Source organism: Artemia sp. Qi Xiang Cuo, chromosome 7 (assembly GCF_049724085.1).
Source record: "Artemia sp. Qi Xiang Cuo chromosome 7, ASM4972408v1, whole genome shotgun sequence".
Lineage (NCBI taxonomy): Eukaryota > Metazoa > Arthropoda > Branchiopoda > Anostraca > Artemiidae > Artemia > Artemia sp. Qi Xiang Cuo.
This window is the reverse complement of record NC_142800.1, coordinates 4,577,555-4,591,465: the sequence shown is the minus strand read 5'-3', so window position 1 is coordinate 4,591,465 and position 13,911 is coordinate 4,577,555. Positions and strand designations below refer to the sequence as shown.

General features: G+C 34.1%; 1 protein-coding gene across 11 annotated transcripts in view; it reads right to left on the bottom strand.

Annotated features, from left to right (window-relative positions):
- The window catches only part of nrm (neuromusculin), a 326,404-nt gene that overhangs the window by 158,653 nt on the left and 153,840 nt on the right, over window positions 1-13,911 (bottom strand). For all 11 annotated transcript variants that reach the window (XM_089091978.1, XM_089091975.1, XM_089091971.1 and 8 more), the window contains exon 5: window positions 4,462-4,623. In XM_089091978.1, coding sequence (XP_088948104.1) covers window positions 4,462-4,623 — 162 coding nt within the window. The remainder of the gene's footprint in view (window positions 1-4,461; window positions 4,624-13,911) is intronic.

Below are 13,911 nucleotides of genomic sequence, written 5' to 3'. Positions count from 1 at the left end.
CAAATAAACACGCACCCGTGATCTTTCTTCTGGCAAAAAATGCAAAATTCCACATTTTTGTAGATAGGAACTTGATACCTCTACAGTAGGGTTCTCTGATACGCTGAATATGATGGTGTGAATTTTATTATTAAGGTTCTATAGCTTTTAGGAGGTCTTTTTCCCTTTTTTCGAAAATCAGCCAAATTTTCTCAGGCGCGTAACTTTTGATGGGTAAGATTAAACTTGATGAAACTTATATATTTGAAATCAAAATTAAAATATGATTCTTTTGATGTATCTGTTGGTACCAAAATTCCGGTTTTTAGAGTTTCGGTTACCATTGAGCCGGGTCGCTCCTTACTTACAGTTCGTTACCACGAACTGTTTGATAGCCATGACCTTTTTAAAACCTGATTGGTTTTTCTGTGTGAAATTTTGAGCCGGTAACAAGAACGAAAAACTTTTTAGTCACAACATTTTTTACAACTAGTCCCTCTGTTTCTCTGTGATAAGATTACAATATTGTTCCAGTTCCAGTGATAATGCTCCTGATTGTGCTGATTGCACCTCAGGAGTCCACAATTTTGACATCACTTTACTTATCAGACATAAAATATAAGCAACACTAAGTTGTCAACAAACAAAACACACAGACGAAGGAGAATATTATCGAATTTAGAATCGTCAGAAATATGTTGTGAAGCAAATTCAACGTCACTGTATCCCTACTGTTAATAAGTAACTTCACAGGTGAAGTCAATTTCAATAAAACGAACTGAACATCGTTTATTTTCCCAACATCGCTAAGGAACTTCACTCAAATATTCATAGTCTGAACATATCATCTAGACAATCAAATCTAGTGTCAATTTAATTTAGATGCAATGATTTGTCGGCGAATTAAATATCAACTTAAATGTGGTTGAAACCAATTAAATTTCATTTATTTTCCGAATTTCACTGAAGAACTTCATTAAAATATCCGTGGTCTTAGTAGGCTATATAATTAAATAAAAAAAAAGAAGTTTTTTTAACTGAAAGTAAGGAACGACGTTAAAACTTAAAATGAACAGAAATTATTCCGTATATGAAAGGGGCTGTCCCCTCCTCAGCGCCTCGCTCTTTACGCTTAAGTTTTTCATTGTTTAAAAAAATAGAGTTGTGAGAAAGTCTTTCCCCCCTTTTTTCAAAAATCAGCCAAATTTTCTCAGGCGCGTAACTTTTGATTGGTATAAACTTGATGAAACTTATATATTTGAAATCAGCATTAAAATCTGATTCTTTTGATGTATCTATTGGTATCAAAACTCCGTTTTCTACAGTTTCGGTTACCATTGAGACGGGTCGCTCCTGACTTAAAGTTCGTTACCACGAACTGTTTGATCAAAACCATTAAATTACATGCCAATTTAATTTAAATGTAAGTGAAATGATTGAAATATCATTTATTTTCCCAGTTTCGTTAAGGAACTTCACTAGAATATCCCTGGTCGGACCGTATGATCTAGGCAAATCGAGTTAGATCCCAATTGAATTTAAATGTGAAGGAAGCGTCGAAGAAGTGCAATGTCAAATTAAATGTCAATGAAAAGCATTAAAAGCCCTTTACTTTCTAAATTTCAAGAAGGAGCTTCATTAAGATATTCGTAGTCTGAACATAGAATCTCAGCTATCAAACTGAACTTACCGTTAATTTAAATGCTAATGACGTGTCAATGAATTAAGTGTCATATTAAAAGTCCATGAAGTGAATTAAATGTCATTTAGTTTCCCAATTTTATTAAGGACTTTACTACAATATTCCTGATCTGGATATATAGTGTAAGCAATAAAATCAAATTAGATACCAGTTTGATTTAAATTTGAAATAAGTGCGGAAGAATTAAATTCCATTTAGTTTTCGAAAGTCAATAAGGAGCTTCAATAAATGTCAGTGTCTGACAAATAATCTAAGCAATCAAATTGGATTCACAGTCAATTTAATTTAAATGCTAATGACATGCCAATGAATTAAACGTTATATCGAGTTCAATTTTCTGTATATAACACTCCTTTAAAGAACGTGACTCATCCTTAATCTTCATTAATGACCCGTTATTTATTTATTTACCATTATTACTGACCCGTTATTTATTTATTTACCCGCTAATAATGACCCGTTATTTATTTATTTACCAGTTATTACTGGCCCGTTATTTATTTATTTACCCGTTAATAATGACCCGTTATTTATTTATTTACCAGTTATTACTGGCCCGTTATTTATTTATTTACCCGTTAATAATGACCCGTTATTTATTTATTTACCATTATTACTGACCCGTTATTTATTTATTTACCCGTTAATAATGACCCGTTATTTATTTATTTACCATTATTACTGACCCGTTATTTATTTATTTACCCGTTAATAATGACCCGTTATTTATTTATTTACCCGTTAATAATGACCCGTTATTTATTTATTTACCAGTTATTACTGGTCCGTTGTTTATCTAAGAATTGTTTGTATGTTTCAGTGTTTGTCTTTACTCGATTTTTGAAGTACAATGCCCTTTTTTGCACTCACTTCGTCTCACCAGGGTCTTTGCACTGACCCTGAATTTTATCAAGTTATTTGTTGTGTTTTTAACTATATTTTGCGTTTAGTGTCTTTTCATTTTCTTTTCTTTATACCGCATCTTTATAGTTTTTTATAGTCCTTTTTCTTTATACTTTAATTCTTTTTCTTTATTCATCTATTTTGCTTGGTAGGGAAGATTTTAAATAAATAAAAATTTTTGCAAAAAGAATCAAATAGTGTAAAATGTGTTTTTACAAATTATTTGCTTGCCTTAAAAAACAAAAGAGAACCGTTCCTTTAAGTATTAAATAAAAAAAAAAAATTTCAGCTGAAATTAAAGAGCAACAGTAAAACTTAAAACGAGCAAAAATTATTGCGTATATAAGGGGGTACGCCCCTTCGTTAAAACCTTGCTTTTTACGCTAAAGTTCGAATTTTGTTCCAATTCTTTAAGAGTGACCCCTGAATCACAAAGACTGTTTAATTAGAATAAATAGCTGTTTTGAAAATACTAAAAAACCTTAGCGTTAAGAGCGAGGTATTAACGTGGGGGAGAACCCCCTCATATACGTAATAATTTCAAATTTAAGTTTTAATGTTGCTCCTTACTTTAAGTTGAATAAACTTGTTTTTGTTTTTTTAATTTCTGATCGTTTATTAAATAATGCTGGGAAATCCGGCACCCCATTCATGGAAAATTTTCTTCCCTCGTGAAAAATCCCTCCATGGATAGATCCTCAAACGTAACCAACTCCCCCGACACCCCCACCAGAAGAAATACCCCTTGAAAACGTCTGTATACTTCCCAATAATCAATACTAAATATAAACAATGGGCAACGTTCACAATTGGCTGCCCTTCTGCCGGGGACTGTGGGGTATTAAGTCATCCTCAAAGACATAGTTGTTAGATTTTTCGACTATGCTGAACAAAAAAACTATCGCGAAATATTGATCCAGTGACTTTGGAAAAAAAATGAGCGTAGGAGGGGGCCTAGATGCCCCGCAATTTTTTTGGTCACACAAAAAAAGCGCTAGAACTTTAATTTCCGTTCGAATGAGCCCTCTCGCGATACTCTAGGACCACTAGGTCGATACGATCGCCCTTGAGGAAAAAAAACAAACAAAAAAAATCAAATAAACACGCATCCGTGATCTTTCTTCTGGCAAAAATACAAAATTCCACATTTTTGGAGATAGGAGCTTTAAACATCTGCAGTAGTGTTCCCTTATACGCTGAATCTGATAGTGTGATTTTCATTACGATTCTGTGACTTTTAGGGGATGTTTTCCCTTTTTTTGAAAATAAAGCAAATTTTCTCAGGTTCGTAACTTTTGATGGGTAAAACTAAACTTGATGAAACTCATATATTTGAAATCTGCATTAAAATACAATTCTTTTGATGTATTTACTGGTGTCAATATACACTATATATACACCTACAATATACGCTGTATATACACTTACGTTTTTATAGTTTCGGTTACTATTGAGCCGGGTCGCTCCTTACATACAGTTCGTTGCCACGAACTGTCTGAAAGAAACCCAAAATATTGTAATCCAATGTAAAAATCAGCACTTCTTTCGCACCCTTATTTAAGAACCATTTGTTAAGGATCTCGTTCTAAAATTTTAAGTTTAAATGAAGACTTCGATTTTATGTCCCTTCTTTAATTACTTTGACAAGTTTATAAAACAGACCCTTTCCAAGGGGCCCCACAATTTCATATGCATAGGGGCCCTGCCTGGTTTGAATTCAGGCTTGATACAAATTTATTAATATGTTGCCCCAAATTTATTTGTTTTTTTGGATACGATGCCCCAAATTTATTCTGTTTACTTGAACGCTATTGTTTAATAGAATGATTGCCTCAAAAATATAAAATTAAGTTTAATTAAATATCAAATTAGCCTACCCTGAACATCCACTTTGACATGAGCAGAAACTGAGAAATCCATTAGCTGGGTTTCCGCTCTACATTCCCATACTGCTCCCAGGTCATCCCTTGATAATGCTACTTCAAGTCGACTAACTGCTATCTCGTTTCCCCTTTGATCCACTGTAGCGCTTAAATCACCTAAAAAGATCAACAATAATTTGTTTTTTTTAATGAATATTATAGTTATATAAGATAGAGCATAGTTGCATATCAAATATATCAGGGCAAAGATGGCATATAACATATCTTTTATAACCTCAGCCATAATGTAATCAAAAGTTGGAATTATCTCTAGCTGGCCTTAAAATGGCCCAAAGTAATCTAGTTTGCTATTTAGATTAAAACTATAAATTACAAAACATTGGCAAAAACTAAGTAATTATAACTATCTTTGCCCTCAATAGGGCAAAGATGGTACACAATACATTTTGCATAACCACAGCCATAATATATTAAGAAGGTGTAAATATCTTCGGCTGGCTTAAAATATGTCCGAAGTAATCTATATTTTTATTTATATTAATATTATAATTACATAAAATTGGTTACAGGTGGATAACCAAAATAGCAGGGCAAAGATGGCACTTAAGTGACCGCAGCCATAATGTTAAAGGAGTCATCTCTGGATTATCTCTGGCTACCTTGAAAATTGACCAAAGTAGTCTAGATCTTTATTTAGATTAAATTAAAAAAAAAAGTTTTTTTAACTGAAAGTAAGGAGCGACATTAAAACTTAAAACGAACAGAAATTATTCCGTATATGAAAAGGGCTGTCCCCTCCTCAACGCCTTGCTCTTTACGCTAAAGTTTTTTATAGTTTAAAAAAAATAGAGGTGTGAGAAAGTCAAACTTTAGCGTAAAAAAGCAAGGCGTTGAGGAGGGGACAGCCCCTTTCGTATACGGAATAATTTCTGTTCGTTTTAAATTTTAATGTCGCTCCTTACTTTCAGTTAAAAGAACTTGTTTTTTTTTTTATTTAATTTTTGAACGTTTTTGAATAAATGCAGGTTTTGATCTTGGCTCACAGTATATAAATAATTAAAACAAAATTTTCATATTAATTTACTTTTATTTGGTTAAATGGCTTTCTCGAAACTTGTTTCATTTTATTTACGAACGATTTTATTAGTAATAAATATACGTAACTTACGAATTAATTTACGTAACGAACTTCTATATTCATATATTTTTAATACGTATATTAGGGGGTTCGCTCCCTAGTCAATACCTTGCTCTTTAAGCGAAAGTTCGAATTTTGTTCCAATTCTTTAAAACTGACCGCTTAATCACAAAGGCCGTTAATTAGAAAAAATAGCTCTTATGGAAGTACTAAAAAATCTCTGGCTTAAAGAGTGAGGTATTGACTAGGGGGTGAACCCAATCATATATGTAATATTTTCTGTTCGTTTAAAGTTTTGATGTTGCTGCTGTTGCAGGTGAAAAACTTGTTTTTTTATATTTAATTTCTTTTTTTTGAAATAATGCTGGGAAGTCCGGCGTCCCCTTCATAGCAATGTCCCTTCCCCCATGAAAACTCCCTTCATGGAAAGATCCTCCCACATAACCCCCGACCCCTCCCCCACAACCAGGAAAAATCTCCCCTGAAAACGTCTGTACTGTGTACTTCCCAATAACCAAAACTATATGCTAACATTGGGTAAAGTTCATAACTTTCAGCCCTTCTCCCGGGAACTTCGGGGGATTAAGTCATCCTAAAAGACATACTTATCATATTTTCGAACATGCTGAACAAAATGGCTATCTCAAAATTTTTATCGGGTGACTTTAGGAAAAAAGTGAGCGTGGGAGGGGGCCTAGTTGCCCTCCATTTTTTCTGGTCACTTAAAAAGGGCACTAGAACTTTTAATTTCCATTCTAATGATCCCTCCCACAATATTCTAGGACCAGTGGGTCAATACGATCACCCCTGGGAAAAAAAAACAAATACAACTGCATCTATGATCCATCTTCTGGCAAAAAATGTAAAATTCCACATTTTTGTAAATAGGAACTTGAAACCTCTACAGCAGGGTTCTCCGATACGCAGAATATGATGGTGTGATTTTCATTAAGGTTTTATAACTTTTAGGGGGTCTTTCCCCCTTTTTTCGAACATCAGCCAAATTTTCTCAGGCGCGTAACTTTTGATAGGTAAAATTAAACTTGATGAAACTTATATATTTGAAATCAGCATTAAAATTCGATTCTTTTGATGTTTCTATTTGTACCAAAATACCGTTTTCTAGAGTTTCGGTTACCATTGAGCCGGGTCCCAAAACAAAATTTTCATATTAATTTACTTTTATTTGGTTAAATGGCTTTCTCGAAACTTGTTTCATTTTATTTACGAACGTTTTTATTAGTAATAAATATACGTAACTTACGAATTAATTTACGTAACGAACTTCTATATTCGTACATTTTTATTACGTACATTAGGGGGTTCGCTCCCTAGTCAATACCTTGCTCTTTAAGCGAAAGTTCGAATTTTGTTCCAATTCTTTAAAACTGACCGCTTAATCACAAAGGCTGTTAATTAGAATAAATAGCTCTTATGAAAGTACTATGAAATCTCTGGCTTAAAGAGTGAGGTATTGACTAGGGGGTGAACCCAATCATATATGTAATATTTTCTGTTCGTTTAAAGTTTTGATGTTGCTGCTGTTGCAGTTGAAAAACTTGTTTTTTTATATTTAATTTCTTTCTTTTTTTTAATAATGCTGGGAAGTCCGGCGTCCCCTTCATAGCAATGTCCCTTCCCCCATGAAAACTTCCTTCGTGGAAATATCCTCCCACATAACCCCCGACCCCCCCCCCCCGACCAGGAAAAATCTCCCCTGAAAACGTCTGTACTGTATACTTCCCAATAACCAATACTATATGTTAACATTGGGTAAAGTTCATAACTTTCAGCCCTCCTCCCGGGAACTTCGGGAGATTAAGTCATCCTAAAAAACATACTTATCATATTTTCGAACATGCTGAACAAAATGGCTATCTCAAAATTTTGATCAAGTGACTTTGGGAAAAAATGAGCGTGGGAGGGGGCCTAGTTACCCTCCATTTTTTGTCACTTAAAAAGGGAACTAGAACTTTTAATTTTCATTCCAATGATCCCTCCCACGATATTCTAGGACCACTGGGTCGATACGATCACCCCTGAAAAAAAAACCAAATAAACACGCACCCGTGATCTATCTTCTTGCAAAAAATGTAAAATTCCACATTTTTGTAGATAGGAGCTTGAAACCTCTACAGTAGGGTTCTCTGATACGCAGAATATGATGGTGTGATTTTCATTAAGGTTTTATAACTTTTAGGGGGTCTTTCCTCCTTTTTTCGAAAATCAGTCAAATTTTCTCAGGCGCGTCACTTTTGATGGGTAAGATTAAACTTGATCAAACTTATATATTTGAAATCAGCATTAAAATTTGATTCTTTTGATGTATCTATTTGTATCAAAATACCGTTTTCTAGAGTTTCGGTTACCATTGAACCGAAATATGTTGACATTGGGTAAAGTTCATAACTTTCAGCCCTCTCCCTGGGGGCTTTGAGGGATTAAGTTATCCTAAAAGACATAGTTATAATATTTTCGACCATGCTGAACAAAATGGCCCTCTCAAAATTTTGATCGAGTGACTTTGGGAAAAAATGAGCGTGGGAAGGGGCCTAGTTGCCCTCAATTTTTTGGTCAATTAAAAAGGGCACTAAAACTTTTAATTTCCAGTCCAATGAGCCCTCCCATGATATTCTAGGACCACTGGGTTGATACGATCACCCCTGAGGAAAAGAAAAAAAATAAAATAAATAAATAAAAAATAAACACGCATCCGTGATCTTTCTTCTGGCAAAAAAATGGAAAATTCAACATTTTTGTAGATAGGAGCTTGAAACCTCTACAATAGGGTTCTATGATACGCTGAATATGATGGTGTGATTTTCATTAAGGTTCTATAACTTTTAGGGGGTCTTTCCCCCTTTTTTCGAAAATCAGCCAAATTTTCTCAGGCGCGTAACTTTTGATAGGTAAGATTAAACTTGATGAAACTTATATATTTGAAATCAGAATTAATATCTGATTCTTTTGATGTATCTATTGGTATCAAAATTCCGTTTTTTAGAGTTTCATTGAGCTGGGTCACTCCTTACTTACAGTTCGTTACCACGAACTGTTTGATTAAATAAAAAAACAAGTTTTTTAACTGAAAGTAAGGAACGACGTTAAAACTTAAAACGAACAGAAATTATTCCGTATATGAAAGGGGCTGTCCCTTCCTCAACGCCTCACTCTTTACGCTAAAGTTTTTTGTTGTTTTAAAAAGAAGAGCTGTGATAAACAGTCAAACTTTAGCGTAAAGAGCGATGTGTTGAGGAGGGGACAGCCACTTTCATATACGGAATAATTTCTGTGCGTTTTAAGTTTTAACATCGTTCCTTAATTTCAGTTAAAAAAAACTTGTTTTTTTATTTAATTTTTGAACGTTTTTGAATTAATGCAGGTTTTGATTTTGGCTCCCCGTACATGAATAATTAAAACAAAATGTGCATATTAATTTTACTTTTATTTGGTTAAATGGCTTTCTCGAAACTTTTAATTTTATTTACGAATGTTTTTATTATTAATAAATATACGTAACTTACGAATTAACTTACGTACCGAACTTCTATATTCATATATTTTTAATACGTATATTAGGGGGCTCGCCCCCTTGTCAATACCTCGCTACTTAAGCTAAAGTTCGAATTTTGCTCTAATTCTTTAAAAATGACCCCTTAAATCACAAAGCCAGTTATTTAGAATAGCTCTTATGAAATTGCTAAAAAATCTTTAGGTTAAAGAGCGAAGTATTGATTAGGGGGTGAACTCAATCATACACGTAATATTTTCTGTTCGTTTTAAGTTTTGATGTTACTCCTTATTTTCAGTTGGAAAACTTGTTTTTTTTGTATAATTTCTGATCTTTATTTAAATAATGCTGGGAAATCCGGCACCCCCTTCATAGTAATGTCTCTTCTCCCATGAAAACTTCCTTCATGGTAAGATCCTCCCACATAACCCCCGACCCACTCCCCCCCACTCCCAGAAACAATCCCCTCTGAAAACGTCTGTATACTTCCCAATAACCAATACTAAATGTTAACACTGGGTAAAGTTCATAACTTTCAGCCCTCCCCCCGGGGACTTCGGGGGATTAAGTCATCCTAAAAGATATATTTATCATATTTTCGACCATGCTGAACAAAATGGCTATCTCAAAATTTTGATCGGGTGACTTTGGAAAAAAATGAGCGTGGGGGGGCCTAGTTGCCCTCCATTTTTTTTTGGTCATAGGTATGAATTCAAGGTATGAATAGGTATGAATTCTAAGAGTTGCCATAGGTATGAATTCAATAAGAAAAAACAAGTTTTTTTTAACTGAAAGTAAGGAGCGACATTAAAACTTAAAGCTAACAGAAATTATTAAGTATATGAAAGGGGCTGTCCCATCCTCAACGCCTCGCTCTTTACGCTGAAGTTTGACTCTTTCTCACAACTCTATTTTTTAAAACAATGAAAAACTTCCATTTTAATTTCCGTTCGAAAGAGCCGTCCTGCGATGTTCTAGGACCACTGGGTTGACACGATCACTCCTGGGGAAAAAAAAACACGCATCCATGATCTTTCTTCGGGCAAAAAATACAAAATTCTACATTTTTGCAGATAGGAGCTTGAAACCTATACCGTCGGGTTCTCTGATACGCTAAATCTGATGATGTGATTTTCATTAAGGTTCTATGACTTTTAGGGGGTATTTCCCCCTTTTTTCAAAAATAAGATAAATTCTCTCAGGCACGTAACTTTTGATGGTTAAGACTAAACTTGATGAAACTTATATATTGAAATCAGTATAATAATCTGATTCTTTTGATGCGTCTACTAGTATCATAATTCCTTTTTTAGAGTTTCGGTTACTATTGAGCCGGATCGCTCCTTACTTACAGCTCGTTACCATGAACTGTTTGACAAGTGAACTCAGAGGTTAGGCCCTAGACTCACGACAAAGGGCGTAGGTTCGCTTCTCGTGGCATTGAAAATAAGGAATGGTACATAAACGGATCCTAAACCAGACCACTTTCTAGACAAGAGTGAGCACTTCGGAGGGCAGCTAATATTAGTTTTACGGTAGAAATGAAGTTGGTAAAAATGATTGTTGGTAAACAAAAACGAAAATGAAACAAAAAGAAAAGGTAAAATAAAATGGGTAAAACGGGGAAAATCATTGTGTAAATGAAGTAACCCCAATTAAGAATATGGTAAATATTGCGGCAATTTAGAGCAAAATGGGCGCTATATTATTTGTAAAGAATTGTGAAACCAAACAGTGGCCAAAATAAAGAAAATTGCAAAAGACGAGGATATTGCAACAGCCAGTGCAAAAAATAAGGATAAATATACAAATATCTCGGTTAAGACCTCCGCTCGACCGTCCTCAGTGAGCAAGAGTAAATAAAGAGTAACAAATATACAGATAAAATCCTAAGGACAAAAACAACTTAAAAATAAAAATACTAAATTTACAATTAACCCTCTCAAAGCAGTGGTGACAGCAAGCAAGTGTGGTCTTAGAAATTATTTAAAACTCTGGTTGAATTTGTTTTACGCGTTTGAGATGAACGTTGTGAAATTTCAGAAGATATTAAAAGCTATAAGATCATGTAAAACATTTCCCCATTGAATGGGCGTACCTAGCTTCTTCTCTAGAGGGGGCAGCCAATTCTGTGATGAAGGGTAGGGGGCTGAAGTTACGTTGGCAGTTCACAAAACCTTACATTGCCAGCAAGTTCTATCATGCCTATGAAATCTTTATTAGTAAGTAATCACCAACAATCATCAATAAGCTATAGCATTAATCAATCTTCTTGGAATAGAACTAAATCTTTCCAAGACATTATGGACAATTGCTTCTTGTTTGACTTTTATTCTGTCATTCCAGCTGTTTATTTCCAGCTTTTTCAACCATTTACTTTTCATCAACTGCTTTTTTGACCATCTACCTTTTTTCTACTGCTTTTTCAACCATGTCTAGCGTAAATTTGAACTTCTAGGGGGAGGGGGGAGCTGCCCCTCTCTTCCCCCCTTCCGTAAGCCCATGACCCATTCCATTTCTTTGTCTATATCAGTATAATAAAACATTAAAGAAAGTATAGTTTAAAAAGGATTATTTACCGAAGTACGTATGCGTTGCATGCTCCAAAAAAGGCATATTTTGTAAAGCCGTAAGTGACAGTGAGTGACAGGTTAAGAAATGGGTAAATAAAAGGCTTTTAGGAGAAACAAGACAAATCAATAAGAATTGAAGAAAAAAGATTAGCACCTTAAGGGCTTGATAAGAATCCCTACAAGAGTCAAGTAATCTTCATCAAGCTTTATATTCTACGCTAGGCGATTCATACTATGGGCTTAACTAGCTGATGAAAATTAAAGGAACTAAATATATTTTTCCGCATCTAATAAAATATGGCACTAATATAAAATTATTCCTTAACATGAAAATGAAAGTTTTTTCGAACTAAAAATCACATATTTTAGAATTTGAAAACCTAGCCATTGAAAAAAAAGTGATAAAACAAAATTTATAGTTCCCTTCCTGAGTTCATGCAAGTCTAGTAAAGAAAAATATGAATTTTATAATTTGTTTAGCGTAATTTTTTTAAAGGCTCTCTGATTGTTTTAATCAGTTATTCACAAAAATGCGGACAGAGGTTTCTCCAAGAACTGAATCTGCTAGTTTTACCGTAGCTCTCAATTCGGTTTCCTCTTTCCTCTCTAGTTTTTCGCTTTCTTTTCTTCTCTTTCTCTCTTTTGCAAGGCAGGAAACTAAAAAACACTCCTCGCCTCAAAAATAGTTTTTTTGTTTTTTTTTTTCTTAGAAAGTGAGCAAGTTTATCATTCAATGGTGGCTCTCTTTCTATAATATCTTGCTACTAAACACCAAGCAACAAATTTTCATCAAACAGTTCGTGGTGAAGAAATGTAAGTAAGGAGCGACCCGGCTCAATAGTAACCGAAACTCTAAAAAATGGAATTTTGATACCAATGGATACATCAAAAGAATCAAATTCTTATGCTGATTTCAAAGTTTCATCAAGTTTAGTCCTACTAAACTTGAAATTCTTATGCTGATTTCAAATATATACGTTTCATCAAGTTTAGTCCTCTCGCTCTTTGCGCTTTAGTTTGACTCTTTCTCGCAACTCTATTTTTTAAAACAGTAAAAAACTTTAGCGTAAAGAGTGAGGCGTTGAGGAGGGGACAACCCCTTTCACATGCGGAATAATTTCTATTCGTTTTAAGTTTTAATTTCAGTCCTTACTTTCAGTTAAAAAAAAATCTGTTTTTTTTTCATTTTTATCACAGGGAATTCACTTGTAAAAAATGTATGGACTCAGAATTTTTCATTCTTTTTTGTGAATTAAAACGATTGGTTCTTTTGTCATACAAATGAACCAATCAGGTTCTCTTTGCTCAAATTTAGTTCAAAAAATCCAATTTAATTCAATAAATCAAATTTAGTCAGGTTCTCTTTGCTCAAAATTTTCATTTGCTCAAATTTAACATTTCATTTACTTACGAGAATATAACAAGCTTCAAAATAATAAGAGTGGCTTAAAAAAATAAGTCATAAAAATAGACCAATGGGATTAAAGCATACTTTTTAACGCGAAAGTACAGGATAGTAAATCTCTTTATCTTTTTCTTTATCCATACAGGCCATTACTAGCTGTTCTTATACATAACTTCCCTCCTTTTCCACCTAACACACAAAAAGCCTCAAACCCAATTAGAATATTCAATTTCCAATCGAATGAGCCCCCTAACAAGTTTCTATGACCACCCTTTCATGAAAATTGGTCTGGGGAAAACTTGTTTTGGCCCTTATCGGGCCAGTCCTAAAAAGAGCCGACATTTCTTTTCGATTTTCCTTTGGTATTGGGGCCCCTTAGTGCGAGGAATTAGGGTTACAAGTTTCGATCTGATCAGAAAAATAACTGTTTTTCATCCCTTTTATTGGATGAGGGGCTGTGTTGCCATTTTTTTTGTAAATTAGGTTCTTCTTCGCCCAAAGCCTTAAGGCTTCAAGTTTCGAACAGATTAGGGCCAAACGGTGTTTGGCTTATTTCTGCACCCCCCCATCACCGGATACCCTCGCACGCTTACCCCACTAGAATCGTACTATTAAACTCATGCTCACGCCCAATCCTAGCTATCTTTATTAAGATATTCCCTCTTTTCCACCCCATATATAATTAAAAAGCCTTTTAACTACTTCAAGCTATAAAACTACAATATTATCATATTTTTTATGCCTCATAAATTATGAAGAATAATTAGTTGGTTATTCTTTTGTTCTAAACAGTGTTCTATTTTGCTCTGTCAGTGAG